Source organism: Thamnophis sirtalis, unplaced genomic scaffold (genome assembly GCF_051295495.1).
Source record: "Thamnophis sirtalis isolate CommonGarterSnake01/CBP01778 unplaced genomic scaffold, rThaSir2_p1.2 scaffold_4, whole genome shotgun sequence".
NCBI classification, from domain to species: domain Eukaryota; kingdom Metazoa; phylum Chordata; class Lepidosauria; order Squamata; family Natricidae; genus Thamnophis; species Thamnophis sirtalis.
Window position 1 is genome coordinate 142,678,469 of NW_028261384.1, and position 25,000 is coordinate 142,703,468.

Consider the following 25,000-nt stretch of genomic DNA (forward strand, 5'->3'; position numbering starts at 1 on the left):
GAAATTGTGGTCTCAAAATTACAAAATGACAATGTCCACTGCATAAGAGAAAACTTGTATAAGATGTTTTACAGGTGGCATCTACCCCCGACCAGAATCGCAAGAATGTTCAAGAATAAATCAGAAAAATGTTGGAAATGTCACCAGAGTCTGGGGCTCCCGATGTGCCCATGGCAGCCGGGACAGGGGCCAGAGGGGAGGGCCAGGAGTCACCCTCCCAAAGTACCCTCCCCCAGGCTTCAGAGAGCTGAGCTGCCCTCTCCACCTTCCACCCGAAGCAGGGGGAGTTCTCCGTTCTAAAAATTGCACCCGAACCGGCTGATCCGCCTTGCGGTCCCTTCCCAAAGCAGGAACCTGGATCGGGAGGGCACAGAAACGGAGAAAGTGGGGGATGCCCAGCACAGCCTCAAACCTGTGCCAGTTCCTGCTTCTTCGCCTGGCTGGCATCCTGCCATAAAACACAGGGGAGGCGGGCAGGAATTGGGGAGGGAAATGTCCATGTTATCACATGTTACAGTATGTTTTAAAGAAACAGGTACAACAACAGAGGGGAGGAGGAGGAGGAGGAGGAGGAGGAGGAGGAGGAGGAGCAAAACTGTGGGATCCTTGGTGCTCTCTGAGCTTGGTTCTTTCCTTGCAGACGTCTCATGACCCAGCTAGGTAACATCCTCAGTGCCAGCATTAACGGTTTCTAGCACTGATGATGTTACCCAGAAACACCTGCAGGAAACCAGCCAGCTCAGGGGGCCCTGAGGAGCCCTGATTTCAACCCTGAGCTGTACAGGCTCTCCTTCACTGGAGCTCCTAGGCTTCATCTGACCCTCTGGGGCTGAGGGCCACCTGTCCCACAGGGGCTCCCCAAGGCTGAGGGACTGAATGGGGGGGGGGGACGGTCTGCGTGGTCAGGTGGGATGGAAGGTTTGGAGGGAAAGGGAGAGAGAATAGAATGGCAGAGTAGGAAGAGACCTCGGAGGTCTTCTAGTCCAGCCCCCTGCTTAGGCAGGAAACGCGACACCACTTCAGACAAAGATTTCTCGGTCTCCGCAGCTCTTCCCCTCAAGAGAGACGGTGGGCTGCGATCCACCCGGGACCCCTTTACAAGCCCCCCCCCGGGGGGGAGCTGCTTCTCTGGCGGACGGAGCGGAAGAGCCCCGTGTTAACCGAAAGACGTTGGAGCCGTTGAGCCTTTGAGCCCCTGCTGGGAGAAGCCTCGACGGAGCCCAGGCTGGAGACTTGAATTAGACGGGGGGTCTTCAGACCTGGCTGGACGGCTATTCTGGGAGTGGGTGGGTGGTCCATGCCAGCCAAGCGGGAACAAAGAGCCCGAATGCCCACCGGGCGCCTCCGCCGCTGGCACCTCTGCACAGTTAGGCGCAAAGAGCCCGGAACAGCGGAGCGCAGGCAGAAGCTGCGCCTGGGGCCGAGCGAGGCCGGGGATCCCGTCCACAAGACACCCCCCCCCCCAATCACAGAGAGGAGGAATCCGAGCTGCTCCCCGCGGGAATCGCCTGGGATGGTCCGGAGCGCAAAGGTTTCTTTCCGGGACGCAGCGCCGCTCATCCACCCGGCTGAGCCTCTACCCGAAGACGCGGCTGGGGAGGCTTACGCAGAAGAGTCCCCCCCCTCCTTTGCTTGGGACTGAGGGGGGGCGAGTGAGTCCCAGGGTCCGAGAGGCTGCGGGGAGGGGAGGGGAGGGGGCAGAGAGTCCCGGGACTGCAGCGCCCCTCGGGGCTACGCGGTGCGCAGATTTTCCTTCTCCCGCTCTCCCTTTCTTCCCCTTCTCCTCCTCTTCCACCATCTCCACCTTCCTTCCTCCTCCTCCTCCTCCTCCTACCCCCACTCCGGACGGCCGCAGGGGAGAAAGGCCGTCGGAAGTACGCACTGCCCTCCATGGCCGGCTCTTCCCCGGGTGAGCCACTTCGGCAGGGCTGGCTGGGCTGCGGGGCAACGCGGGGTTCCCATTGCCCAGCACGCCTGAGCTTTTGCAGCCGCCCTTCTGCCGTCGGAGTTCCCCAGGAGCGCCTGAGCCTCCGCCCCGGGCGGCCCCCAGACCCCAGCCCGGCTCCCTTACTGGAAGGCAGGCAGGCGGTGGGCAGGGAGGGAAGGGCCGGCGCCAGGTTGGTCAAACGGGAGCGTCGCCCAGCCTCCTCCCGGGGAAGGGTCGGAAGGCGAAGGAAGGAGGCGCTCAGGAGGAGGAGGAGGGGGAGGAGGAGGAAGAGTGCGCTGGAGACCTAGACAAGGCAGCCGGAGAAGGAACCGTATCTCTTCTCGGAGGTCCCAGGAAGGTGAAGCCAGGGTCTGGGAAGGGAGGGAGGCAGAAGAGGGAGGAGGAGGGGAGGGAGGGAGGGAGGGGAGACCCCTGACCCTTGCAGCCCAGGGGGACCTCTGGGTCTCTCCTCAAAGAGGGCTTCTCCTCCTTTTGCGCAGGTTCTTCGTGGCCCATGGCTCCCTCCCCCCTCCCCCAGGTCACCAGGCGCAGAGCCTGCCAGCTTTGGGGGCTGACCCTGGGGGCCCTGACCGCCCTCCTCCTCTTCCTCAGCTGGCACAAGGAGCAGCTGGCCCCCAGCGCCCCTGCCCCCTCCACTGCCACCCACAGAGAGACCATCTCCCTGGACGATGGGACCCTCACCTTCTCCCTCAACCGAAGCCTCTACGAAGCCCACTTCCCTCACCTGCAGCTCTACCGGTGCCAGGAGGTGATTGCCCAGGATGGCTTGTGCCAGGGACCCTCCCATCCCCCCCTGCTGCTCCTGGCTATCAAATCCCATCCGGCTTCCACCGGCAGGAGGGCCACCCTGAGACGCACCTGGGCCCAGGCGGCGGAGGTGGGGGGCTTCCGGCTGCAGCCCCTCTTCCTCCTGGCGGCCACCCCCAAGCAGAAGCAGCTGGAGCTGGTGGCACGGGAGAGCCACGCTTTTGGAGACATCCTGATGTGGGATTTCGTGGAATCCCACCACAACCTCTCCCTCAAGGAGCGCTGCTTCCTCCAGTGGGTGCACGGGCACTGCCAGCAGGCGGCCTTCGTCTTCAAAGGTAAGTGGGCAAGGTGCCACCCCAGTGGGGCTCTCTTCGCACGATGCCCTGAGCTCCGTGTATCTGGAAGCAGATTCCCACCACTTCCTGCCACTTGGCTGTAGGGTAATTGCTTGTCTGAACCCAGCAAGGGTTTAACTGGACCTGTTTTCCTTGGAAGAGAATTCACTCCTGGTGAGCAAGCAGGTGAGAGGTGGATTTTAGCTCAATTGGAGGGCAGGGGGTGGAGGGGGAGAAACCCCCAAACCCAGTGCTAGGGAGCAAATCGGAAGGGAAGAGAGAGTTAACTATGGGAAGCCCTGGGATAAGGCTGCCCTGCGAGGGGGGGGGGTCTCCTTCAGCATTGTGTCATCACATCCTTCTCTTCCTCAGCTGTGGGCCTTTGAGGTGAGGGGGGGGGGGAGAGCCACATTAGTCTCCAAGCTCCCCAAAAGTGAGCAGCCCCCTTTCGGAGAGAAAAGGGCGGCCTATAAATAATAAATAAAATCAAATAAATCAAATCAAAAAAGCTGACGAAAAGCAGGTTTGCTGCAGGGCTCAAAGAATGCAGACCAAGGAAGGGACCTCAGAGGTCTTCTAGTCCAACCCCCTGCTCAAGCAGGAGACTCTGTACCATTTCAGACAGGTGGCAGTCCAGCCTCTTCTTGAAAACCTCCGAAGATGGAGAGCCCCCACTTTCTGGTGGCAGGTCGTTCCAATGTTTCACTGTCTTCACTGTTAGGAAGTTTCTCCTTAATTCCAGGTTGCTCCTCTCCGTGATTAGTTTCCATCAGTTGTTTATTTTTCTTCCCTTCTGGCTCCCCAAAACCAAGAGAAAGGGGGGGGGGGCAGTTAAGAAGGAAAGGGAAAATGGCCCCCTAGCCAAGGAAGGGGGCAGCAAGGGGACTGAAAGGCCCTAAACTTCTGCTCTGAATGGTTTGCCGTTTGTCCTTCCTTATCCGGTGGCTGTTCCGCTTCCAATCTTTTCAATATTTACATTTAAATTGATTTGAATTAAGAGAGAAGGAATTAAGGCAACACCAAATAGGTGGCTAGGACTTCGAATAGGAACAGATGGGCTGAAAAGTGTGATCAGTTATAGACATTAGGCGTTGCCCAGTCTTTATAAAAGCCAAGTTTTCCACCTGGGTAGGAAAAAACAAGGAGAGATTAGGTGAGACGTGGCTCCAAAACAGACGGAGCCGGGAGGTGGACCTGGGAGTCCCAGTGGGCAATCACTTAAACCACCAGCCAGCCGTGTGCGGCAGCCGCCAAAAGAGCGAAACGCCACCTTTGATTGTATAAACAGAGGCTGATAATCAAAACCAGGCAAAGGATTATTACCACGTTATAAAGTGAGGCCACACCTGGAATCCTGCACCCAGTTTTAGTCACCCAATTCTTGCCCTGCCCTCAGGGTTTTGTTTTGTTTTTTTTAGCAATAGCAGTTAGACTTATATACCGCTTCATAGGCCTTTCAGGCCTCTCTAAGCGGTTTACAGAGAGTCAGCATATTGCCCCCAACAATCTGGGTCCTCATTTCACCCACCTCGGAAGGATGGAAGGCTGAGTCAACCCTGAGCCGGTGAGATTTGAACCGCTGAACTGCTGATCTAGCAGTAGCCTGCAGTGCTGCATTTAACCACTGCGCCACCTTGGCTCTTTTGTGGCGGCCCCTCAAAATATTGGAGCACTGACCTCATGACCAGGGCAGATGCGATAGCACCGTTAGAAGAACGAGTGCGTTCAGAGAAGCGTTGTGAGAGTTGTGTTGGAGAACACACAAGCCAGCATTCAGAGACACTGCAGTTTGAATAGGCTTCTACTTTCGTGGAAACAGAGGTATCAGAGCCCATCAAACAGTCCAAGTCATTCACGGATAAGACAGTCGGTCATCAACGTCTTTCAGTTAAGGGATACTCCAAATAACATAGTCCATAATCATACAAACAGTCCGGTACACAAAGTTTGCTAGCAGCTGCAAAACTTACAATAGCTCATGGCACTTTCTAATAGCCAGCTTCCAAAAATACTCAGATCAGCCCAGCATCTAAGAAACAGAGAGCTAACAGTCGTTCTGGCTCCCTCTTATGGCCGATTGAGGAAACAGCAACCAATCACATGTTACAGTATGCTTTAAAGAAACAGGTACAGCATTGTTACATAAGTTATATGTTGCCAACCCAGCCGTTAGAATTATATTCCTAACACAATATTTGAGGGAGGGCTGCCCCAGAGAGGAGGGGGGGTCAAGCTGTTTTCCAAAGCCCCCGAAGGCCAGACAAGGAATAACGGATGGAAACTGATCAAGGAGAGATTCAGCCTGGAAATAAGGAGAGATTTTCTGAACAATCAACCCATGGGAACAGAAGTTGCCTGCAGAAGTTTTGGGAGCTTCATCCCTGGAGGCTTCCAAGAAGAGCCGAGGTGGTGCAGTGGTTAGGGTGCAGCACTGCAGGCCACTTCAGTTGACTGTGATCCGCAGTTCAGCGGTTCAAATCTCACCGGCTCAAAGTTGACTCAGCTTTCCATCCTTCCGAGGTGGGTGAAATGAGGACCCGGATTGTTGTTGGGGACGATATGCTGACTCTGTAAACTGCTTAGAGAGGGCTGAAAGCCCTATGAAGCGGTATATAAATCTAATAAATAAATAAATAAATAAATAAATAAATAAATAAATAAATAAATAAATAAATAAATAAATAAATAAGAGACTGAACTGCCATTGGTTGTTTGTTTGTTTATTGGATTTATATGCCAAAATGGAGTAGGGTCTCCTGCTTGGGGGGGGGGTTAGACTAGATGACCTACAAGGTCCCTCCAACTCTGTCATTCTCTTGTCCTGACTGCTGTCCTGTCTCCCCTGGTCCTTCTTTTCATTAAAGGAGACACACCCAATTCCTGCAACTGTTCTTTGTGTGTTTAACCTCCGGGCCCTTAAATCCTTCTTGCTTTCTTTTGTTGCAACCTTTTCTATCTTCTTTCCCAATCTCCCCTCTCCCCTCTGCAATCTAAGCCTTACGCCCGTACTTAATTGCACATCCCACGTGCTCATTGGCTGCTTCAGTTTCATCCTCCTTGCACAGACACACCCTTCTGGAAGTCAACCTGGGGCACGTTTGCTGCCCGGGGGGGGGGGGGCTTCGTCTGCCTGGCGCGTGCCAAGGCTGACTGGCGGCTGAAGCCGGACCCCAATCCCGCCATCAACGTAGAAGTAGAACAATTATTTGATGTCGATTCTTCACACTGACCGTTCCCCCGTCTGGCACTGGTGAGCAGGTGCAAGAGTTACCTGCTGGGAGGGGGGAGAGAAAGCCAAGGTGGTGGATCAAGCCCCGCCCCTTTTAATCTGCAAGAGCTTTCGGGGGGGGCACAGGCTCCCATGTTGACACCCTCCCACCTGGCCGGTTTTGGTTCTAGAGTCTGAAAGCTCCAACACAAATTATTGTGTTTCCCTCCCAATAATTTGGCTAGTGTTCCATCACTCAGGCTGGGGGGCCAAATTTTACACCCCTCAGACAGGGTTCGCAACTTGGGAGTCCTCCTGGACCCACAGCTGACCTTTGACCACCATCTGTCGGCTGTGACCAGTGGGGCATTTGCCCAGGTTCGCCTGGTGCGCCAGTTGCGACCCTACCTGAACCGGGAGGCTCTCACAACAGTCACTCGGGCCCTTGTGACCTCTAGGCTGGACTACTGCAACGTGCTCTACATGGGGCTGCCCTTGAAGAGCATTCAGAGACTTCAGCTAGTCCAGAATGCGGCCACGCGAGTGATTGTGGGTGCACCACGGTTCGCCCACATAACACCTATCCTCCGCGAGCTGCGCTGGCTACCTGTTGATCTCCGGGTGCGCTTCAAGGTGCTACTTACCACCCATAAAGCCCTCCATGGTAGTGGATCTGAGTACTTGAGAGACCGCCTCCTGCCAATCACCTCCCTTCGACCTATTAGATCACACAGATTAGGCCTCCTCCGAGTTCCATCCGCCAGTCAGTGTCGACTGGCAACTACGCGGAGGAGAGCCTTTTCAGTAGTAGCTCCGACCCTTTGGAACGATCTCCCCGTGGAGATTCGTACCCTCACCACCATCCAGACCTTCCGCACAGCCCTCAACCTGGCTATCCCTTCAGGCCTGGGGATAAAGATTGTAATCCGTCCCCACCCGAATGATGAATGAATGTTGTGTTCTATTTTACTTATGTATTGTTTTATGTCTTACTGTCTTGTATTCCCCTCCCCATAACTTGTAAGCCGCCCTGAGTCCCCTCAGGGAAAAGGGCGGCCTATAAATAATAAACCATAAACCATAAACCATCCATCTTGACGCCATTCCTTTGGGAAGGGAGACCATCTGGACCGTGAGGACCAGCGCAGGGGCGACCTGCCACGCTCCACGGAACTAAATGCCACGTTGCTTTTCAGGGGACGACGACCTCTTTGTGAACCCCAAGGTGCTGACCGATTACCTCCGCCGGACGCCCAACGCCTCCCACTTCATCCACGGCAACATCCGGGTCCACTCGGCAGTCATGAGGTGGGGCAAGTACGGCGTCTCGAGGGATTTCTACCCCATGGACCAGTACCCCAACTTTGCCTCCGGAGGGGGGTTCATCATGTCACATCAGGGGCTGGCTGCCCTCTACCGAGCCTCGCTGGAGCTGCCCGTCTTCCCCCTGGACGACGTCTACCTGGGCTTCCTGACCCTGGCGGCCAAGATCCCCCACCGGCACGACCAGGCCTTCCGCGCCTGGGGCATCCCCAAGGATGAGCTCTCGGCCTACCAGCACTCCATTTCCATCCACGGGGTCAGCCTGGAGAGGATGGAGGAAGTCTGGAAGCAGCTGGAGAGCCCCACAAAGGACTCCGGGGCCTGGTCTTAATGCCTGCAGACAGACCAGTCCTCCCGCCCGACTGGTGGATGGAACAGGTTCTCGGTAGCCTCCGGGCCAGAGAAGCACCTTGACCAAAAGGCTGGTCCACTTCCGGCGAGGTTCTGGGTCGCTGCCACATGAGCAGGACATGAGTGGCCATGAGTGTGGCCTCCTCCGCCCCCCCCTCAGGAATTAGGAAACACATCACTATAAATGAAGCGGACATAAAAATCAGCACTACTGTCAGGCTTGCCCCAACTTAGACTGCTAGGAAAGGAAGACCCTCGACTCCATACGATTGAAGTGACAGGTGTTTTTTTTTACTAAATTTAAGTGGTTGCAGGAAAAATAAAGCTGGATCTGAATATTCACATGCAAAGGTTGCACTTTTTCAACATCCCCGTCCCCCGCGATCAGCTCTCCAGTGTCCAATAGGAGGCCTTTTTGGTGTTCTGGGAACTCCTTGGGTGTCTGGCGCTCGTCGATGTCGTTTTGCATCCTGTTCCCAGGCGGTTGGAGACCTCTGGTTTTTCTCGACGTTCCTCTCCTCCCTTCCATGCTCGCACATTTCCCGCCCCAATTCCTGCCCGCCTCCCCTGTGTTTTATGGCAGGATGCCAGCCAGGCGAAGAAGCAGGAACTGGCACAGGTTTGAGGCTGTGCTGGGCATCCCCCACTTTCTCCGTTTCTGTGCCCTCCCGAGCCGAGTTCCTGCTTTGGGAAGGGACCGCAAGGCGGATCAGCCGGTTTGGCTGCAGTTTTTAGAACGGAGAACTCCCCCTGCTCCGGGTGGAAGGTGGAGAGGGCAGCTGAGCTCTGTGAAGCCTGGGGGAGGGGGGTATTTTGGGAGGGTGACTCCTGGCCCTCCCCTCTGGCCCCTGTCCCGGCTGCCATGGGCACATCGGGAGCCCCAGAGGATCAGCTTTGCACCGTGAGAGCTTGGGGAGGGGAGGAAGGAAGGCGCCCCATCCTCAGGAGTTGCCATGGGGGCATTTGGGAGGGAGGGAAAGGGGTTTCTTGGGGGGGGGGATTGGGGCAGACTCACCTTGGCTCACCTCCCACAGCTGAGAGGGCCTGCGGGATGCTTTGTCTGCGAGCCGGCAGGAATCCGGGGGGGGGGGGGGAAGTGGCCTGGGTCCATAGAGTGTGGGGTGAGTGGATGGGGGCTGCCCCACTCCAGAGGGATCCTCTTGCAGAGAGGAGGGGGGGCACCTCCCAATCCTACAACAGCAGCCCCCTCCCCTCCAGATTGAATCATCCCAGGTTCCTGGAATCGGACCCTCCCCACACATCCCCGGGGGGGGGGGGGTTGAAGCAGCCTGGCCTGACTCATCCAGGGGTCTTTCCCCTTCACCCCCCTCCCCTGGACCCCCCCATCAGGAGTCAGTTCCCTCACTGTTTTCAGGCTGGCTCTGGACAATGCCTGTCACATCCCCCCCCCCCAGGTTTCCCCACCTGCTTCCTGTTAGTCTGATGAGAAGGAGAGCCAGTCGTGTGTCTCCCCCCCCCCCACATAAGCTCCGGGGCTCCCCCACCCCCAGCCTAGCCCCCTTTCCAGAGCAGCCCCATAGGAATGCAGCCCACCTGGTGGAAACTGCCAAGATCATGGCAACTTTTCATTTGGGGGTCTCACCCAAGTGGGGGGGGGGGGATCCAACCTCCAAGGTGGGCACTGGAACTGCTCAGCCGGGGGGGGGGGCAAAGTGAGCCAGGCAGAGCCGTGGGGGTGGGGGTGCCTTCTGAAGCCCGTATTTGGCCTGGGGGCTGCTTGGGTTTTCACCCTGCAGCCCACTCTAGGTGAGATCGGAGCCCCCCGACTGAAGGGGCTGTCTGTGCCGCCCCCCCCTGGCTGCATTGCATCTCTTCCCCTCCACCCCCCCCCCACCCCCCGTGTGCTGGATGATGGGCAGCAGAGTCCCCCGCATGGTGAGGCTGGGATGCCTGCCTGCAGCCATCTTGGGGGAGGGGGGGTGAGGGCTCCCTGGGGAAACCCTCCCCCAAGATGGCTCCCGGGAGGAGCTGCAGGAGGCTGCGGCCCAGGAGGTGGGTGCACTTTGGGGTCCGGCCGGCTTCCCCGGGGCAAAGGGGGGTAAGGGCTGGGCAGCCATGGGGCCCCAAGGCCTGAGGCCTGCCAGCTCTTGCAAAGCCCTTTCTCTTCCTTCCCCTCCCACCCAAGCCAAGCCTGGAGGGGGGAGGGCAACTCCAAGTGGGTGCTTGCAAAGCCCCCCCCCTCCCCCCTGCAATTTGGGGGAGGGGCTCCCTTTTTGGGGGGGTGGGGGGGATGGTTCTCTGTGCCCACCCAGGGAAGAGCCAAGGGGCCTGCTGGTCTCCTTTGTCCAAAGGCCTGGAAGGGAATCCCTCCTGGGGGAACCTCTGGGGCCGGAGGGCTCCCTGTGGGGCTGGCAGGGGGTCCCGGCTCTCATTGCAAAAGTCCCAACTCTTCGCTTTGGACAGCAGAGGCTCCACGGCCGATAAGAACCCAAGTGGAAACTTCCTCCGCCTTTGGCGACGGCTGGAATGGATGAGATTTGGGCAGTGGAGGCTGGAATTGCACCCGGGTGTAGCCTTGGAGTATTTCTAAGCTTGGAGGGTTATTTTCTTTGCCCGGGGGGTGGCAGGGGAGGGGGAAACAGGCTGCGGACATTGGGGAATGAAAACGTTTTTAACCGTTGCTTGGGAAATAATTGGAAATGTCGGCTTGCTTGATCCTGGTTTGTACAGGAACTGTGTGTGTGTGTGTGTGTGTCTGTGTGTCTTGGCCTTCCCTGCTGCCATTGCTGCACTGTGGTGCCCACCGTTTCCTGAGACCGTGGGGGCCCCTGGGCGCTGGCTGGTTGTGGGTGGCAGCACCAATTCCTGGCTCCGTAGGCCCGGCCTTTCAGGACAGTGGGGTTCAACCCCATTCGCGCGAAGAGTCCTGCCTTCACTCCGCCTCGTTTCCTAGGCTCAGCCGTGTCTCCATCCGGTGGGTGACGCTGGGCCTGGCCGCCGTCCTCCTGCTCACCTCCGCCCTGAGGAAGATGCCGGCCCTCCTGGCAACGCCTGAGCCCGTCCCAGTTCTGGCCGACGACACCTTCACCTTCTACCTCAACCACAGCATCTACCGAATCCTCTACCCTCACCTGCAGCTCTACCGGTGCCGGGAGGTGATTGCCCAGGACGGCTTGTGCCAGGGACCCTCCCATCTCCCCCTGTTGCTCCTGGCTATCAAATCCCATCCGGCTTCCAGCGGCGGGAGGGCCACCCTGAGACGCACCTGGGCCCAGGCGGCGGAGGTGGGGGGCTTCTGGCTGCAGACCCTCTTCCTCCTGGCAGCCACCCCCAAGCAGAAGCAGCTGGAGCTGGTTGCGCAGGAGAGCCGCGTCTTTGGCGACATCCTGATGTGGGATTTCGCGGAGTCCCATAGCAACCTGCCCCTCAAGGAGCGCTGCTTCCTCCAGTGGGTGCACGGGCACTGCCAGCAGGCGGCCTTCGTCTTCAAAGGTAAGCTGCCCAGGGCAGAGCGGGCTTCCCTGCCAGGGGCCTCTGCTTTCTGCTTTGCCCAACCGGAAGAGGCCGAGGCATGGCGGCCGACTGTGGTGCTCTCTCCTTGCAGGCGAGGACGACGTTTTCGTGAATCCTGTGGCCCTGACGAAGTTCCTCGGGGAGACGCCCGACGCCTCCCGCTTCATCCACGGCCACATCCGCTACCACCCTGCCGTGAAGAGGATCGGGCGGGACGCCATTCCCTTCCCGCTCTTCCCCCTGGCCCACTACCCCCACTTCGCCTTGGAAAAGGGCTTCCTGGTGCCCGGCGCTGCCCTGCCTGCCCTCTACCAGGCCTCCCTCCGGCTGCCCACCTTCCCTCTCAGCGACGCCTACTGGGGTTTCCTGGCCTTGGCCGCCCAGCTGCCCCATAAGCACAGCGGAGACTTCCGGGCCTGGGAGAAGACGCAGGACCACCTCACCGTCTACCAGAAGTCCCTGGTGGTCTACGGGGTCCCCGTGGAGAGGATGACGGAAGTCTGGCAGGAGCTCAGGGACTCCGCGCGAGACTGGCCCAAGTGAACGCAGGCGCCTCTGTGCCCAAGCCACGCCGTCCTTCCCCCGGGACGGAGTTGGTCAACTGGAGCTGGGAAAGACCCCCCATCGGCACTGGCTTCCTCCGTTTCCCAAAGCCCCTTCTCCGTATTCGGTTATTAAAAACGTCTCCCAAGCAGGAGGGTCTGTCTGAAGGCTTGAAGCGTCCAACCTGGGCAACGTTTTAAGGCTCGTGGGCTTCAACGCCCACAATCGCCCCGGCCAGCAGTGCCAGAGAGGACGCCAAGATGCCCGTGGGTCATCACCACCAATTAATCGATAAAGAGGGGGGGGAGAAACAAGTGTTTCTGGGGCTCCTAGAGAGGTCGGCCAGTGCAGGAAAAGCAACTTTTGACGCCTTTCCAGAGTTCATCTAAAACAGGGCCCTCCAACCTGGTTTTAAGCCCTCTGGACTCCAATTCCCAGAATTCCCCAGCTGGCACACGCTCTAGACCTGTGATGGGGGGGGGACCATGGGACCTGCAGCCATATTTGCTGGCATGCCAGCCATCAGTTCCAGTGCGCATGTGTGCACCAGCCCACAGAGGCTGGGGGGGGGAGGTCATTTTGCCCTCCCCACGCTCTTCAGGAAAGCCTGGGGAGGGGTCGTGTGCGCATGCGCAGGTGGGTGGGCAGGAGTGAATTGGCGTGGACACACACGCACAATTGTGGCACGCCATGAGGAAAAGGTTTGCCATCACTGCTGTAGACCAGAGGCCGGGGACGATGGGCCCTTATGACTCCCTCCCCGCTCTAGACCCTGTTCAAATGCTCCAATGTGGACCAGGGAGGGAGGGCAAATTCCTATCTATACCCTAAAAATGAGACGCTCAGCCCCCTCCCCAGCTCAGCCCCCAACTCAACAGCCAAAGGGGCCCCTGGTCAGCGGCCCCCACTCCCAAACACCCTCAGTGGAGTGGGGGGGGAGGGGGAGCAGGGTTCCCGGGAGGCCGCCGTTCGCACAGATGCCCCGTAACGGTGAGCAAACGTGGGCAGAGCCTGGGAAACGGAGAGGCTTTTATTGAAATCCAAATACAGCTAAACACGTAAAACCGGCGGACGGATCTCAGAGACACGGATCCTGACCTGGCTTCACGCACGGACACGCACACACACACAGACACAGAGAGAGACGGGGATGGAGGGGCGAGCGGGATGGGGGGGCGTTGTTTTTTTAAAAAAAGCGAGGGAGGAAGGGGGGTGGGGGGGGATGTGAAGCCGAGGCGGTGGGGGCTCAGAAGAAGTCGACGTCCTCAGGCGCATCCAAGTCTCGGTACTCTACGATGGCGCGGGGGTCTCCTCGGACCATCCTGAAGGGAGGGAGAGAAGAAGAGCTCTTTGGAAGGGACCCCGGAGGTCTTCTAGTCCAACCCCTGCTCAAACAGGGGGCTCTGTACCATTCTAACGAACGGTTGTCCTCCACACCTTCTGGTGGCAAGCGGCTCCCCTTGTCAATTATTCTCATCGTTAGGAAGTTTCTCCTTAATCCCAGGTTGGTGCTTTGGAAATTAATTTGATCCCCCCCCTCAAATATTGGAAGGCTGCTATCACGTCCCCCCCCAATCCTTCTTTTCTCTCGATTGGCCCAACCCAAATGCTGCAATCCTCCTTCCCGCCTTTTACTCTCCAGCCCTCCCCCCATGATTTCCGCTGCCCTTCTCTGCACTCTTTCCAGAAGCACAAGACCATTTTTACCGTATTTTTCAAAGTATAAGACGCACCTTCCCCCCCCCCCCCGCCAAAAAGGCTGAAAACCTGGGTGCATCTTATACACTGAAAACAGCATTTTTGGCATCCCAAACGCCTTCCCGCATCACCAAATGGCCCTGCAGAGGCTTTGGGAGGCCTACAAGGTGTTGCTGGGGGCTGGGGAGGGAAAAAATGAGTGAAGAGGGGGGGCGTTTTTGCTCTTTTGTGCCCACCCAGCCCCCAGGAGCACTTTGCAGGCCTCCCAAAACCTCTACATGCCCCGTTTTTCACAAAAAATACCAGGCGTGCAGAGGGTTTGGGAGACCCGCAGAGGGCAAAACCTGTTTTTAAAAATTTACCTCTTCAAAATCTTGGTGCGTCTTATACTCCGAAAAAAACAGTATATTGTGGTGACCAGAATTGGGTGCAGCCTTCCAAGGCGGCCTCATAAAGCGGAATTAATACCTGATCTGGACTGCGTCCCTCTGTTAATGCAGCCTTAGGACCGCGTGGCCACAGGTGTGCTGCCCATCCCACCCCACCCCCCAGGTTTGGGACCCAGCCCATGCGTCTCACACAGGTGATGGGGAGGCTTCCCTGCAGCTTACCTGTTCCGCGGTTTATTCAGATATCCAGCCTGCCCTCGGAAGGTGTCATAGTTGCCCCGCCCGGCGGCATAGGGAGCCGGGGGGTACGGAGGGCCACCTGGGAAGAGGAGGAGGAGGAGAAACGGTGACCTTAACTACAGAAGAACGGAGGGACCTTGGAGATTGTCTAGTCCAGGGGGTCCTCAAACCTTTTGAACAGGGGGCCGATCCACGGTCCCTCACACTGGAGGCCCCCATCTTGCAGCCCTCCCCATTTTAGAGTCCTCTCCACTCATTGCAGGAGTCCCGGTGGATGAGCCCACGAGGTGAGGGGACCGCAGAGCGCAGCACCTCTGAGGAACCGTCCCTTCTTTCCGCCGCCCGGGAGGGGAGCTACCCCACGTACCTCCGTATCCCAGGATGGGCGGGCGTGGCTGTCCATAGGGCATCAGTCCCTGGGGGGCCTGCGGTGGGTAGGGCAACCCGGGTGCCAGGCCTGAGGAGGGCAAAGGAGGGCGTTTGACCCTTGACAGGGGAGCGCCGGCAAAGCCGTGGGGACGGAGGAGCCAGCCGGGTGTTTCCTCGGCCGCCTCCACGTGTGGTGAGAGAGGGGCTGGGGGGGTGTCTCGCCCTCTCCCAGAACTCCTTCCCCCCCACCCCCGACTCACCCTGCCCGGGGACGGGTGGCTGGTTCAGCTTGAACTCGGGCAGTGCCGGCCGCTTGGCGTCCATCAGGAAGTTGTTGAAGAAGGAGACCTCCTTCTTCACCTCCTCAATCTTCTCCGCGTGCTTGTTGAAGATGTGCTTGCGCACAAACTCCGGGCCCTGGAGGGAAGGGGAGAAGGAGGGGGTGTCAGGAGAGCCCGGGTGGGAGGGGGAGTCTGACAAGGGGTGGGGGCGGTGGCTAGGGGAGGGGGGGGGGCTTGGTCACCTTGAACTTCTTCCCGCTGAGCGGGCACTGCCACTTGTCCTTGCCCAGCTCCAGGGTGTTGGAGGTGACGAAGTTCTCCACTTCCTGCTCGGGGTCCTTCTTGCCCATCTTGAGGGCTTCCTCCTCCGACAGGGACTCCCGGATGCTGAAGAGGGGCATCAGCTTCTCCTCAAAGGTCTTCTGCCACTCGGCCACTGGAAGGGAAAGGAGTCCGTCCCTTCGGGGCCCCACCTTCCTCGCCACCCCCAAAGCCCCCCACCCTGGCACAACCCACGGGCAGAGGGGACTCCTCCAGAGGCAGGATGGGAACACGACACCCCTGGCGGCTTCTGCCTTCCCCTCCCCACCCCGTTGGCCCAGAGCAAGGCAGGGACAGTCCTCGACCTACATCTCTTCCCTTAGTGACCGCTCGAAGCTACCAAAAAGTGACTTACGGCCGTTTTTCACACTTACGACCCCTGCGGCCTTCCCTACGGTCACCTGACCAAAATGGGGACCCTGTTCATATTTACAACAGTCGCAGTGTCCCGGAGTCACGTGATCTGCTTTGACATCACTTAACAATCTAAGAACCGCCGCGATTCGCTTATCAACCGTGGCAAGAAAGGTCCTCAAACGGGGCAAAACTCACTTAGCGACGGTCTCGCTCAGCAATGGAAATTTGGGGCTCCGTTGTGGGTCATCAGTCCTTGACCTACAGCCATCTGTTCAGCGACCATTCGTGGTCACGACAGCGCTGAGGAAAGGGGCCTCCTGCCGTCCTTGCGACTCCTGGGGCCTCTCCAGGCGCAGGAGGGGAACCCGGGCACTGGCCTTCCGGCAGGCCTGGACCTCAGTTGCCGCATCCCCGGGGGTCAAGGGGCCGCCGTTCCCAACAAGCCAAGTCAATGGGGGTGGGGGTGGGGGTTGCCCGATTCGCTTACTGACTGAAGCTGCGAAATCAGGTGCGGCTCCCTTCACAACTGCCCTGCTTAGCCCCAGAAACGCTGGTCTCAGCATCGGTCGTAAGGCGAGACAATCCCTCCCCGCCCCCCCCGTGCTTCCTTCAACGAAAGAGGAGGGCAGGGAATGTGGCGGGCGGCGGAAAGGCCCCGTACCTTCACGGTGAGTGACGCGGTTGGGGGAATGGGCCCCGCACGTGGATAATCCCGCACCGGTTGGGCATCTCGTCCTCGTTGAGGTACTCGGAGGTGTTGTAGTAGTCGACGGAGTGGACGATGCGCAGGTAGAGTAGCAGCTTGTCCAGGACCTGCGTGGCACAAATGGGGAGAGGCTCAGCCCGCCTGGCACCCCTGGTGGTGGTGGGGAGGCACCTCGGGACCCGCCTCCCCGGACGCAGGGCTCACCTTCACCAGCTTCTCGTCCCTCTCCACCGTGATCTCGGCCGGGTTTCCCTCCTTGGGAGTCTCTTCTGAGGGCTCCCCGCTTCGGCCCAGCAGCTCCTCCTCTTCCGCGCTGACCTCCTCGATCAGGTAGTCCGTGATGTTCTTCAGGATGGGGTTCTGGGAGGGCAGATTCTGGGGGACGGAGGGGGATGCAAGGTGAGGGGGCAGCCCCACACTCGCCCGCACATCTGCCTGGCTGCCACCGCGGCCCCCTCCCCTGGCCAGAGTCACCGGCATTACGCAGGGGGTTCTCGGCTAAGAACCGTCCGTTGGGTGACTGTTTCAGGTTAGAAAGGCGCTAGAAAAGGTGACCAATGACCACTTCTTCACACTTATAACGTCCCTGGGGTCATGGGACCCAAATCTGGACACTCGCTTGGCAACCGGTTCATATTTATGACCGTCGCAGCGTCCCTGGGGCCAAGGGGTGGCCGGATTCATTGAACAACCGTGCGACTACCCGCTCACTCGACGACGGCGGCAAAGAAAGGTCGTAAAAACCGCAGCGTCCTTCCCCGAGACTCACCGACACTTCGGAGGGCAGCTGGGCCTCGCCGGCCCCCCACAGCTGGGTCCGGTCGTCCATGGAGTGGATGAGCTTGGCCGCCAGCTTGATGTCGTTGCGCAGGATCTGCTTGTGCTGCGTCATCCCGTTGATGTTGCGCACGCGGCGAGTCAGGTCCCGATTGACGCCGGGGCTCAGCTCACAGTCGCGCAACTGGAGGGGGGCGGGGAAGGCAGGTGAGGCAGCCGGCATTCTCCCCACACCCACGCGGGAGGCCTTGCCGCCGCCCCCCCGCCCACCAGAGAAGTGAGTGATTCTGAAGCCCCCCCCCCCCACTTTACCCGAATATTCTGGAGATTCCAACAGATTTCCTTGATGTTGACGGTGCGGTCGAAGGTCACCCAGCCCCTCCGGAAGAACCTGGGGAGGGGAGAAGGGCCGGTCGGAGGCTCTGCTGGGTGCCCGGCAGGCAGAGGGGCAAAAGCCAAGCCCACCCCTCTCATTTGTAAGGGGCCGCAGCACCCCTCCCCTGCCAGGACAGCACCACAGCTCCAGAAAGAGGGGACCTCTGGGGGTGCCGTTTGTGAGGGAAGGGCACTGCGGACCCCGGCCCTGGCAGGAATCCAGGCCCCTTTGCCCCTGGCGCTTCCGGGTTTTAGGAAAGGACCAAGAGAGGAAATATTTCCCTTCCTTCCTTCCTGTTTCTCTCTTCCTCCTTTCTTTCCTTCCTACCTTTTCCTCCCTTCCTTATTATTTTCTTTCTTTTCTTTCCTTCCTTTCTGTTTCTCTTCCTTTTTCTTTCCTTCCTTCCTTCCTCCTTTCCCTCCCTTCCCATTATTCTCTTCCTTTCTTTCCTTCCTTCCTCTTTTCTCTTCCTTCCTTCTTTTCTTCCTTCCTACCTTTCCCTCCCTCCCTATTATTCTCTTCCTTTCTTTCCTTCCTTCCTCTTTTCTCTTCCTTCCTTCTTTTCTTCCTTCCTACCTTTCCCTCCCTCCCTATTATTCTCTTCCTTTCTTTCCTTCCTTCCTCTTTTCTCTTCCTTCCTTCTTTTCCTTTCCTTTCTTTCTTTCCTTACCTTTCCCTCCCTTCCTATTATTCTCTTCCTTCCTTTCCCTCCTTTCTCTTTTCCTTCTTTCTTTTCTTCCTTCCTACCTTTCCCTCCCTCCCTATTATTCTCTTCCTTTCTTTCCTTCCTTCCTCTTTTCTCTTCCTTCCTTTTCCTTTCCTTTCTTTCTTTCCTTCTTACCTTTCCCTCCCTATTATTCTCTTTTCTTTCCTTCCTTCCTTTTTATCTTCCTTCCTTCCTTTTCCTCCTTTCTTTCCTTCTTATCTTTCCCTCTCCCTTCTCATTATTCTTTCTTTCTTTCCTTCCTTCCTTCCTCTTTTCCTCCTTTCTTTCTTTCCTTTCCCTCTCTCCCTCCCCATAATTCTCTTCTTTCTTTTCTTCCTTCGTTCTTTTCCCTCCCTCCCATAAAATTAACTGGCTCCCCATTTGACTCTGGGCAATTCTGGGTGGCTTACAATCCTTATTTCACCCCTGTTGTGAGCCTTCCTCACCTGGGGGGGGGGCGCGAGGGGGGGTGTCTTTCTAAAACAAGGGGAAAGAGCTGCCACTGAGCACACCGCACCTCCTCCCGCCAGGCCCTGTGTGTGTGTGTGTGTGTGCGTCACTGCTTCAATAAAGCTCACCCCAAACTTAAAAATCAGGGTGGGGGTGGGGGGGGTACCGCTGACCCTTACCTCCGTTCCGGCTGAGGGTCCGAAAGCGCCACTCTCATGAAGCCAGGGTACCTTTTGCAGAACTGAGGAAGCGACAAAAGGGTTGTGTGTTGTGTGTTGAGACGGTTACGCCAGTGTTTCTCAACCTTGGCCACTTGAAGATGTCCGGACTTCAACTCCCAGAATTCCCCAGCCAGCGAATGCTGGCTGGGGGATTCTGGGAGTTGAAGTCCAGACATCTTCAAGTTGCCAAGGTTGAGAAACACTGGGTTACGCAATCCTTCCACCCGCCCCCCCCTGCCGATTTCTCCCCCGGGGCCGCACTCACTGCCACGATCTCCGCCTGGGGGATGTTGGGGGCAATGTTGCGCACGAAGAGGGAGCAGGTCTTGTGCAGAGCGCGTGGCTTGGGCTCCCCCTCCTTCTCCTTCCCTTTGGGGGAGCCCTCCGCGTCCTTCGGGCCGGCCGGCTCCTCCTTGGGCTTCTTGTCTGCGGCTGCACAGGAGGCGGGTCAGGCCGGGCTCTCTCCCTCTGGGGCCTGCCGGGACCCTCCCCCCCCCAGACCCTCCCCCCCCGCTCACCTTTGTCCTCCCCTTGGGGGCGCCCGCTCTCGGAATCGCTGTCGGACTCCGAAACGCTCCCCTCGTCGTAGCTGTCGTTCCCGCTGCGCTTCCGCTTGTGCTTGTGGGTGGTCTGGGAAAGAGAAGGCAGGAAGAGGGTCCCACACGCTTCCTGGGGCCAAAGACCTTCCCCCCCCTCCCCACTGTCTCATTGGCCTGGAACTCTGGGGAGGGAGGGAGAGGGAAGGGCTGTATGTGTCCCCACAGTCCTATTACTCCCCCCGCCCCAAAAGAGCTGGAAATTAGGAAGCCTCCAGGTGTTCCCCCAGCTGGCTGAAGCCCCCTCTCTTCACTTCAGATGGGGGGGTTTCCTCCTGGGACACACCAATTATTTATCTCTCCCCCCCAAGATGTCACCCCATTTGGCTGCCCTCCCTCTTCCTGTGTTGACCTGATGGTGATCTGGTGGGGACGTAGGGGGCCCCTCCCTCGTCACCCACCTTCTTTGCCTCCTTCTCGGGCTCCTCTTTCTTCTCCCCCCTTTTCTCCTCTTCCTCCTTCTTGCCTTTTTCCTCCACCGCTTCCTCCTCGGCAGTCTGCGAAAAGAGGCCTGGTCAGTCAGAGCCCGGTCGGGACAGGCGGTAGGAGGCCTCGGCTCCGTTAAAATATTCATGACCGGGAGAGACATGGGAACAAGGTCAGCCAATGAACGGGCGCAGCAACTAAGCCAGCCAATGGGAGCTTAAAACGGATCAGGGTCTGTGCAGGGAATTGAAACTGAAACTTAAAGAGTCCGCTGCTGTGAGAAGTAAACTAGCAGCCTGCCTGGGCTCGTCTGCTGAACGGAAGCTAATTGCTTGTGTTTGCCTGTAGCTCTCCCGCCTTGTGTTTCCTTGGAAGAATCACCTGTTGGTATTGTACATTTATCCATCTATTCTTCTGTATATAAAGAAGTTAATGAATCCGGCTGCCTCAGTTATCTGTCTCTGCTTTCTGGATTTGAATTGATGCATCTCTCTCTCTCTCTCTCTCTCTCTCACACACACACACACACACACACAGTATCTCCTCCCCTCCCCCTTTCCCCACCTTGGCCTTCTTGGCCTCCTCTTTCTTCTCCTCCTTCTCGCAGGAGACTTTCCGCTCCTGCTCCGGCAGCCGGTTCTCCTCCTTCTTCCCCGGCTCAGCCTTCTCCGGACGCTCCTCTTCCTCCTCCTGGTCCAAGACCTTCAGGTCGTGCTCTGTCCCGCCTTCCATCTTGATGACAGCTGGGGAGGCCAAAGCCTTGAATCGGACGGAGGACCCGCAGAGCCGCCAGTCCTCCCTGGGGGCCAAGGAGCCCAGCTCTGCCCCGTCCCTCCCCAGGCGTCACCTGTCATGGAAGACCCAGGATGGCCCTTCAAGGGCGAGAGAACCACAAACAAGGGGGCTGCTGTGGCTGCCTCCTCCGGGGCTTCAAGCCACCCAGTGACGGGCACAGGCCCGCTGCCTCTGGGCACCTACCGGCGTCCAGGACCTTGATGATGGCATTGGCCTTGTCGATGTCCAGCTGCAGGCCTTCAAACCAGCCGTTGTCCATCAGGTAGAGGAAGACACTGAGACGGTTCTGGAGAGCATTCTGGGCCTCCTGCTTCCTCCGTCCGGCTTCTTCTGGGTGGTACTTGGACCGGAACCTGAACGGGGTCCAAGTGAGGAGGGAAGGGAGCGGAAACAGACAGAGAAGAAGGCAGAGGGAGACACGCCTTAGCCGGAGGGGAACGGAGCGCGCTGCCCCTCGGGCACCGTCCACACATGCAAAGCTGGGGAAGGAAGTGGCAGGGAGAAGAAGGGGGCCTTGTGGGGGACGGACGGACGGATGGGGGGGGGGGACCTGAAGACCTTAAAAGAACCAGCCAGAGGCGGGCTGTATACTGGACACTCAAAAATCCTGGTTAACAGCAGCCCGGCTGTTTTGCGCAGATCTTGGGGGGCTCTCCTGCCAACGGGGGGCAGCCGGGGTGCCACCTCCTCCTCCTCCTCCTGAACCTTCAACGCGGCTCCCTTGCTGCCTCTCCTAATCAGCTCAGGGGCTCCACCTGGGCGCCTACCAGAGAATGCTAATGCCCATCGTCCCCACCCTATACCTCGCATCTGGGGAGGTGGGGGGAAGATGAGCGAGGGCGCTCCCCGTCATATGGTGGGGAGAGGGGGGCAAAGGCAGACTTTTGAGGGAGGGGCAAGGAAGTGCATCGCACCCCATCCCTGGCCCCACAAAACATCGCTCCGTTCCCCTCTGGATTTCAGCCCCCCCTTAGGACACCTCCACGGAGCCGCTGCTATGTGGCATCCGCCTAGAGCAAGGGGGCTGCCACTCCACATCGTCAAGACCTTTGGACTTCAACTCCCAGAATCCCCCATTCCGGGAGTCGAGTTCCAAAAGCCTTCAAGTTGCCAAGGGCTTCTAAATGCTTGCTTGGACCCCCCACTCCCAGCCCTGGTCTTGCCCCCCCCCCCAGACACGGCCCACCCTCCTGAAGCCTGCCCCTCGCGGCTCCCCCAGAAGGATCAGCCGGACCTTCCTGGCGCGCCTTGGTCAGAGAGCCGGCGCCTTGTGTGTGTGGGAGCTTGGGCTGGGGATAGGCCCTCTACTAGCCCCCCCGGGCGTGGAGGCGCCGGTGGGAGGGCTGTGAAAGCAGCAGGCAAGTAGGGGGGACGGGACGGGGACACAGGAATTGAACGGGAGGGACGGAGCCAAAGCTTTCTACATAAGGTGACCAGGCCGACCGGAGACGAGCCCTTAGACATGTTAAGTTTCCTTTCTCTCAGCTCTGATTTTTAAGAAGACAGAACACGTCATACATACACGGAGGGAGCCACACTGCGAGCCTTCCAAGGCGAAGAGAGTTTTCTTCGGCGGGTTTTAAGAAAAACCGCCCGGATTTAGGAACAATGGAATCTCTCTCTCTCTCTCTCTCTCGTGCTGGGGTGCAGGACTTGGAAAAAAAAGGAGGAGCCGCCTGCACGGTCCTGAACTGTCTACCTCCTACGGATTCACATTCAGCTACTCACTGCATTGTGCACAGTGAAGGCCCTGGCTGGCTAAGCTACGGAGGAGGAAAAAATAAAAATATCCACCAGCCGAGAGAGGAAAAAAAAAAAAATGGAAAAAAAAAAGAGAAAACCAGATTCAAGGCTCTTGAGTGTGTTTGGATTTATTTATTGGATTCTCCCGGTTGAGGACGGCTGATTTTTGGAGACTCCTGCGAGAGGTTCGTGGGAGGAGGGGAGAAAAGGCCGTGTTATTACAGTTAACATCCGAAACAAAAGGAAATTTAAAATAAAATAAAATAAAAAGCTAGGAAGGAAATCAAAAGCGGTTAAAAGCGAAGAGAGAGACACAGGTTACATCAGCTACACCCCACAGAATATGGGGGGGGGGAAAGGCAACCCGCCTCCATCCTTCTCAAAGGACCCTCTGATTTTGGGGGGAGGCCCTGCATCTCATCTCCATAAAGACCCCTTTGCTCCCTCCTGACGCAGACACCCATGACTTCCAACACACCGGCTGGGAAAACCTGGGATTCTGGCCTGTCGTTTTCCAGCCTTTGCAGCTGCCCCCCCACTCTCCCCAAATGACCCCCAGCAGTTTCCCAGGAGGAAACCCGCAGCAGCCGAGGCCGTCCGCTCCCCCGTGCTTCAGGCTGGAAAACAAGGAGCCCCTTCCCCCTTTTTCCCAGCCTGCCCTGTGGTAAGTGAATCTTTTTAGTGTGGGGCACTCAATGGGGAGGGGGGCAGTTCTGGGCCAGGTTCCTGTAGTTCTAGCACAGTGTTTCTCAACCTTGGCAACTTGAAGATGTCTGGACTTCAACTCCCAGAATTCCCCAGCCAGCATTCGCTGCCAAGGTTGAGAAACACTGTGCTAGCACCTCCCTTCATCATTCCCCTGGCTCAGCTGATAAGGGAGGAGAGCTTGTGGCTTAGAGGTTAATACAACTGCCTAATCCAGTGTTTCTCAACCTTGGCAACTTGAAGATGTCTGGACTTCAACTCCCAGAATTCCCCAGCCAGCGAATGCTGGCTGGGGAATTCTGGGAGTTGAAGTCCAGACATCTTCAAGTTGCCAAGGTTGAGAAACACTGTTCTAGCACCTCCCCCCCCCCAGCTATGAATATGCCCCCTTGGACAGGATCCCCTCCTAGGAAGGGAGACCCATGGTCCTTTGGCCGTCCAGGGAAATTACACAGCAGCCGTAAAACAAGATATACAGGCAGTCCCCGGCTTACAACCGCTCAAAGTTATGACGGTACTGAAAAAAAGTGACTTGCAAGCCTTTCTTCACACTTACAACCGTTGCTGCATCCCCACGGGATCAAAGTCCAGACGCTTAGCAACTGATTCATATTTATGACAGTCGTAGCGTCCCGTGTGTGTGTGTGTGTGTGTCGCACCCCCCTCTTTTGCAACCTTCCGATGAGGAAAGTCAATGGAAGCCGGATTCACTCAACAAGTGTGTTACTCAGTGGCGAGGGAGGTCGTAAAGTGAAGCAAAGCTCGCTTAACCAATGCCTAGTTGGCCTAACATCGGGCCCAGGTCGTAAGTCGGGGGCTGCCTGTATAATGGCGGGCGGCCTCATCTATCAAGCCAGCTTGGTGTGGTGGTTAAGGCAGCCAAGCAGGATCCGGGAGAGGGTTTGGGGGGGTCCAAGGGCCTCTCGGCCCTCAGGAGGAGGGGAAAGGGCGGCCCAGGGAAGCCCAGGGGCTCCGGAGCAACTCTGGCCCGATTCTTCCGGCTGCCAAGAAAAGGAAACGATTAAAATCTATCTATTTCGGCAGCTGAAAAGGGCTGGGAAGCAGAGACCCAGCCTCTGGGGCGAAAGCGGTGGGCTTCTCTCCAGGCCTGGGAGGGAGGAGAGGAAGGGCAGCCCCAGAGGCTGCCGAGGGGAAGGGAGGGTCTGCTTCTCAAGCCTTGGGCCCCTCCCTCCCTGATCTCCCCAATTGCTTCCCCCTAAACTTTCCCAGCTTTAACAGATTCTCTGCTTTTGGCCGCCCAATTGAGAAAGAGCCCGTGCTGGCCAGGCACTCCTTCTAGGCGTTGATGGGGAAGGTAGGGGCGGGAGCTCCTTGGGGAAGGGGCTTCCCCTTCCTTCAGCTCACAGAGGGGACGTTGCTCTTCAGTCAAGAGGGGGGTGGGTGGGGGGGGGGCTCCCTTAGCTGGCTTATTTAGATGCAAAACCCGAGGAATGGGTGAGAAAGCCCCCTCCCCTTCAGGCAACCCTCTGGAGGGGAAGCGCTGAGTGGGCCTGGCTGCTTTTCATCTGAGGACCTGGGGGTGCACAGGCAGACCTCGACTTACAACCGTTCACTCACTGGCCGTTCAAAGTTACCGCTTTGTGAGTTGTGATCGTTTCCGCACTTAAAACTGTTACAGCAAACGCCTCCCCCATATCTCCCGATCAAAACACTTGGCAACTGCCTCGTATTTATGACGGCCACAATAGTCCTGGGGTCACATAATCCCCATTTGCAACCTTCCGGCAGGCAGAGTCCACAGGGAACCCAGATCCGCTTAACGACCGGGTTACTAACTTAACGAATGTAGCGATTGGCTTAATTGTGGCAAGGAAGGTTCGTAAAATGGGGGGGACGGACTCAAGAAATGTTTCACTTAGCGACAGAAATGCGGTTGTAAGTCGAGGGCTGC

The 25,000-nt window shown here is 57.8% G+C and overlaps 5 protein-coding genes across 5 annotated transcripts in view; 2 read left to right on the forward strand and 3 right to left on the reverse strand.

Annotated features, from left to right (window-relative positions):
• Window positions 1-25,000, reverse strand: part of SRRT (serrate, RNA effector molecule) — a 50,400-nt gene that overhangs the window by 13,745 nt on the left and 11,655 nt on the right. The gene's annotated exons all lie outside the window — the stretch shown is intronic.
• Window positions 2,209-8,184, forward strand: LOC148046950 (beta-1,3-galactosyltransferase 5-like). Its single transcript, XM_087712132.1, has 3 exons — window positions 2,209-2,285; window positions 2,428-3,033; window positions 7,438-8,184. The coding sequence occupies exons 2-3, from the start codon at window positions 2,442-2,444 to the stop codon at window positions 7,893-7,895; spliced, it is 1,050 nt and encodes a 349-aa protein (XP_087568258.1). The 5' UTR covers window positions 2,209-2,285; window positions 2,428-2,441; the 3' UTR covers window positions 7,896-8,184.
• LOC148046951 (UDP-GlcNAc:betaGal beta-1,3-N-acetylglucosaminyltransferase 7-like) lies at window positions 9,888-11,932 on the forward strand. Its single transcript, XM_087712200.1, has 3 exons — window positions 9,888-9,928; window positions 10,830-11,368; window positions 11,481-11,932. Exons 1-3 carry the CDS (start codon window positions 9,888-9,890, stop codon window positions 11,930-11,932), a joined length of 1,032 nt encoding a protein of 343 aa, XP_087568326.1.
• LOC148046952 (serrate RNA effector molecule homolog) lies at window positions 12,944-15,403 on the reverse strand. The gene is made up of 5 exons (XM_087714327.1): window positions 15,152-15,403; window positions 14,889-15,045; window positions 14,627-14,716; window positions 14,242-14,338; window positions 12,944-13,254 (listed from the first exon to the last, which is right to left on the reverse strand). Exons 1-5 carry the CDS (start codon window positions 15,308-15,310, stop codon window positions 13,179-13,181), a joined length of 579 nt encoding a protein of 192 aa, XP_087570453.1. The 5' UTR covers window positions 15,311-15,403; the 3' UTR covers window positions 12,944-13,178.
• LOC106556312 (serrate RNA effector molecule homolog) overlaps window positions 16,251-25,000 on the reverse strand; it is a 9,179-nt gene continuing 429 nt past the window's right edge. Inside the window, exons 2-11 of the mRNA XM_087712201.1 lie at window positions 20,824-20,993; window positions 20,410-20,588; window positions 19,821-19,916; window positions 19,342-19,453; window positions 19,089-19,255; window positions 18,782-18,843; window positions 17,383-17,461; window positions 17,063-17,254; window positions 16,498-16,668; window positions 16,251-16,400 (exon numbers count right to left, since the gene is read on the reverse strand). Of these exons, the coding sequence (XP_087568327.1) occupies window positions 16,251-16,400; window positions 16,498-16,668; window positions 17,063-17,254; window positions 17,383-17,461; window positions 18,782-18,843; window positions 19,089-19,255; window positions 19,342-19,453; window positions 19,821-19,916; window positions 20,410-20,588; window positions 20,824-20,993 (1,378 nt within the window). The remainder of the gene's footprint in view (window positions 16,401-16,497; window positions 16,669-17,062; window positions 17,255-17,382; window positions 17,462-18,781; window positions 18,844-19,088; window positions 19,256-19,341; window positions 19,454-19,820; window positions 19,917-20,409; window positions 20,589-20,823; window positions 20,994-25,000) is intronic.

Excerpts from the sequence above, each read along its gene's own strand:
- LOC148046950 (XM_087712132.1), top strand. The coding sequence starts at position 2,442 with ATGGCTCCCTCCCCCCTCCCCCAGGTCACCAGGCGCAGAGCCTGCCAG. Across the intron at positions 3,034-7,437 it reads GGCGGCCTTCGTCTTCAAAG|GGGACGACGACCTCTTTGTG; the intron begins GTAAGTGGGCAA and ends GTTGCTTTTCAG.
- LOC148046951 (XM_087712200.1), top strand. The coding sequence starts at position 9,888 with ATGGCTCCCGGGAGGAGCTGCAGGAGGCTGCGGCCCAGGAG. Across the intron at positions 9,929-10,829 it reads AGGAGGCTGCGGCCCAGGAG|GCTCAGCCGTGTCTCCATCC; the intron begins GTGGGTGCACTT and ends CTCGTTTCCTAG. Across the intron at positions 11,369-11,480 it reads GGCGGCCTTCGTCTTCAAAG|GCGAGGACGACGTTTTCGTG; the intron begins GTAAGCTGCCCA and ends CTCTCCTTGCAG.
- LOC148046952 (XM_087714327.1), bottom strand. The coding sequence starts at position 15,310 with ATGCCCCTCTTCAGCATCCGGGAGTCCCTGTCGGAGGAGGAAGCCCTC. Across the intron at positions 14,717-14,888 it reads GCCACCCGTCCCCGGGCAGG|GCCTGGCACCCGGGTTGCCC; the intron begins GTGAGTCGGGGG and ends TGCCCTCCTCAG. Across the intron at positions 13,255-14,241 it reads CTGAATAAACCGCGGAACAG|GATGGTCCGAGGAGACCCCC; the intron begins GTAAGCTGCAGG and ends CCCTCCCTTCAG.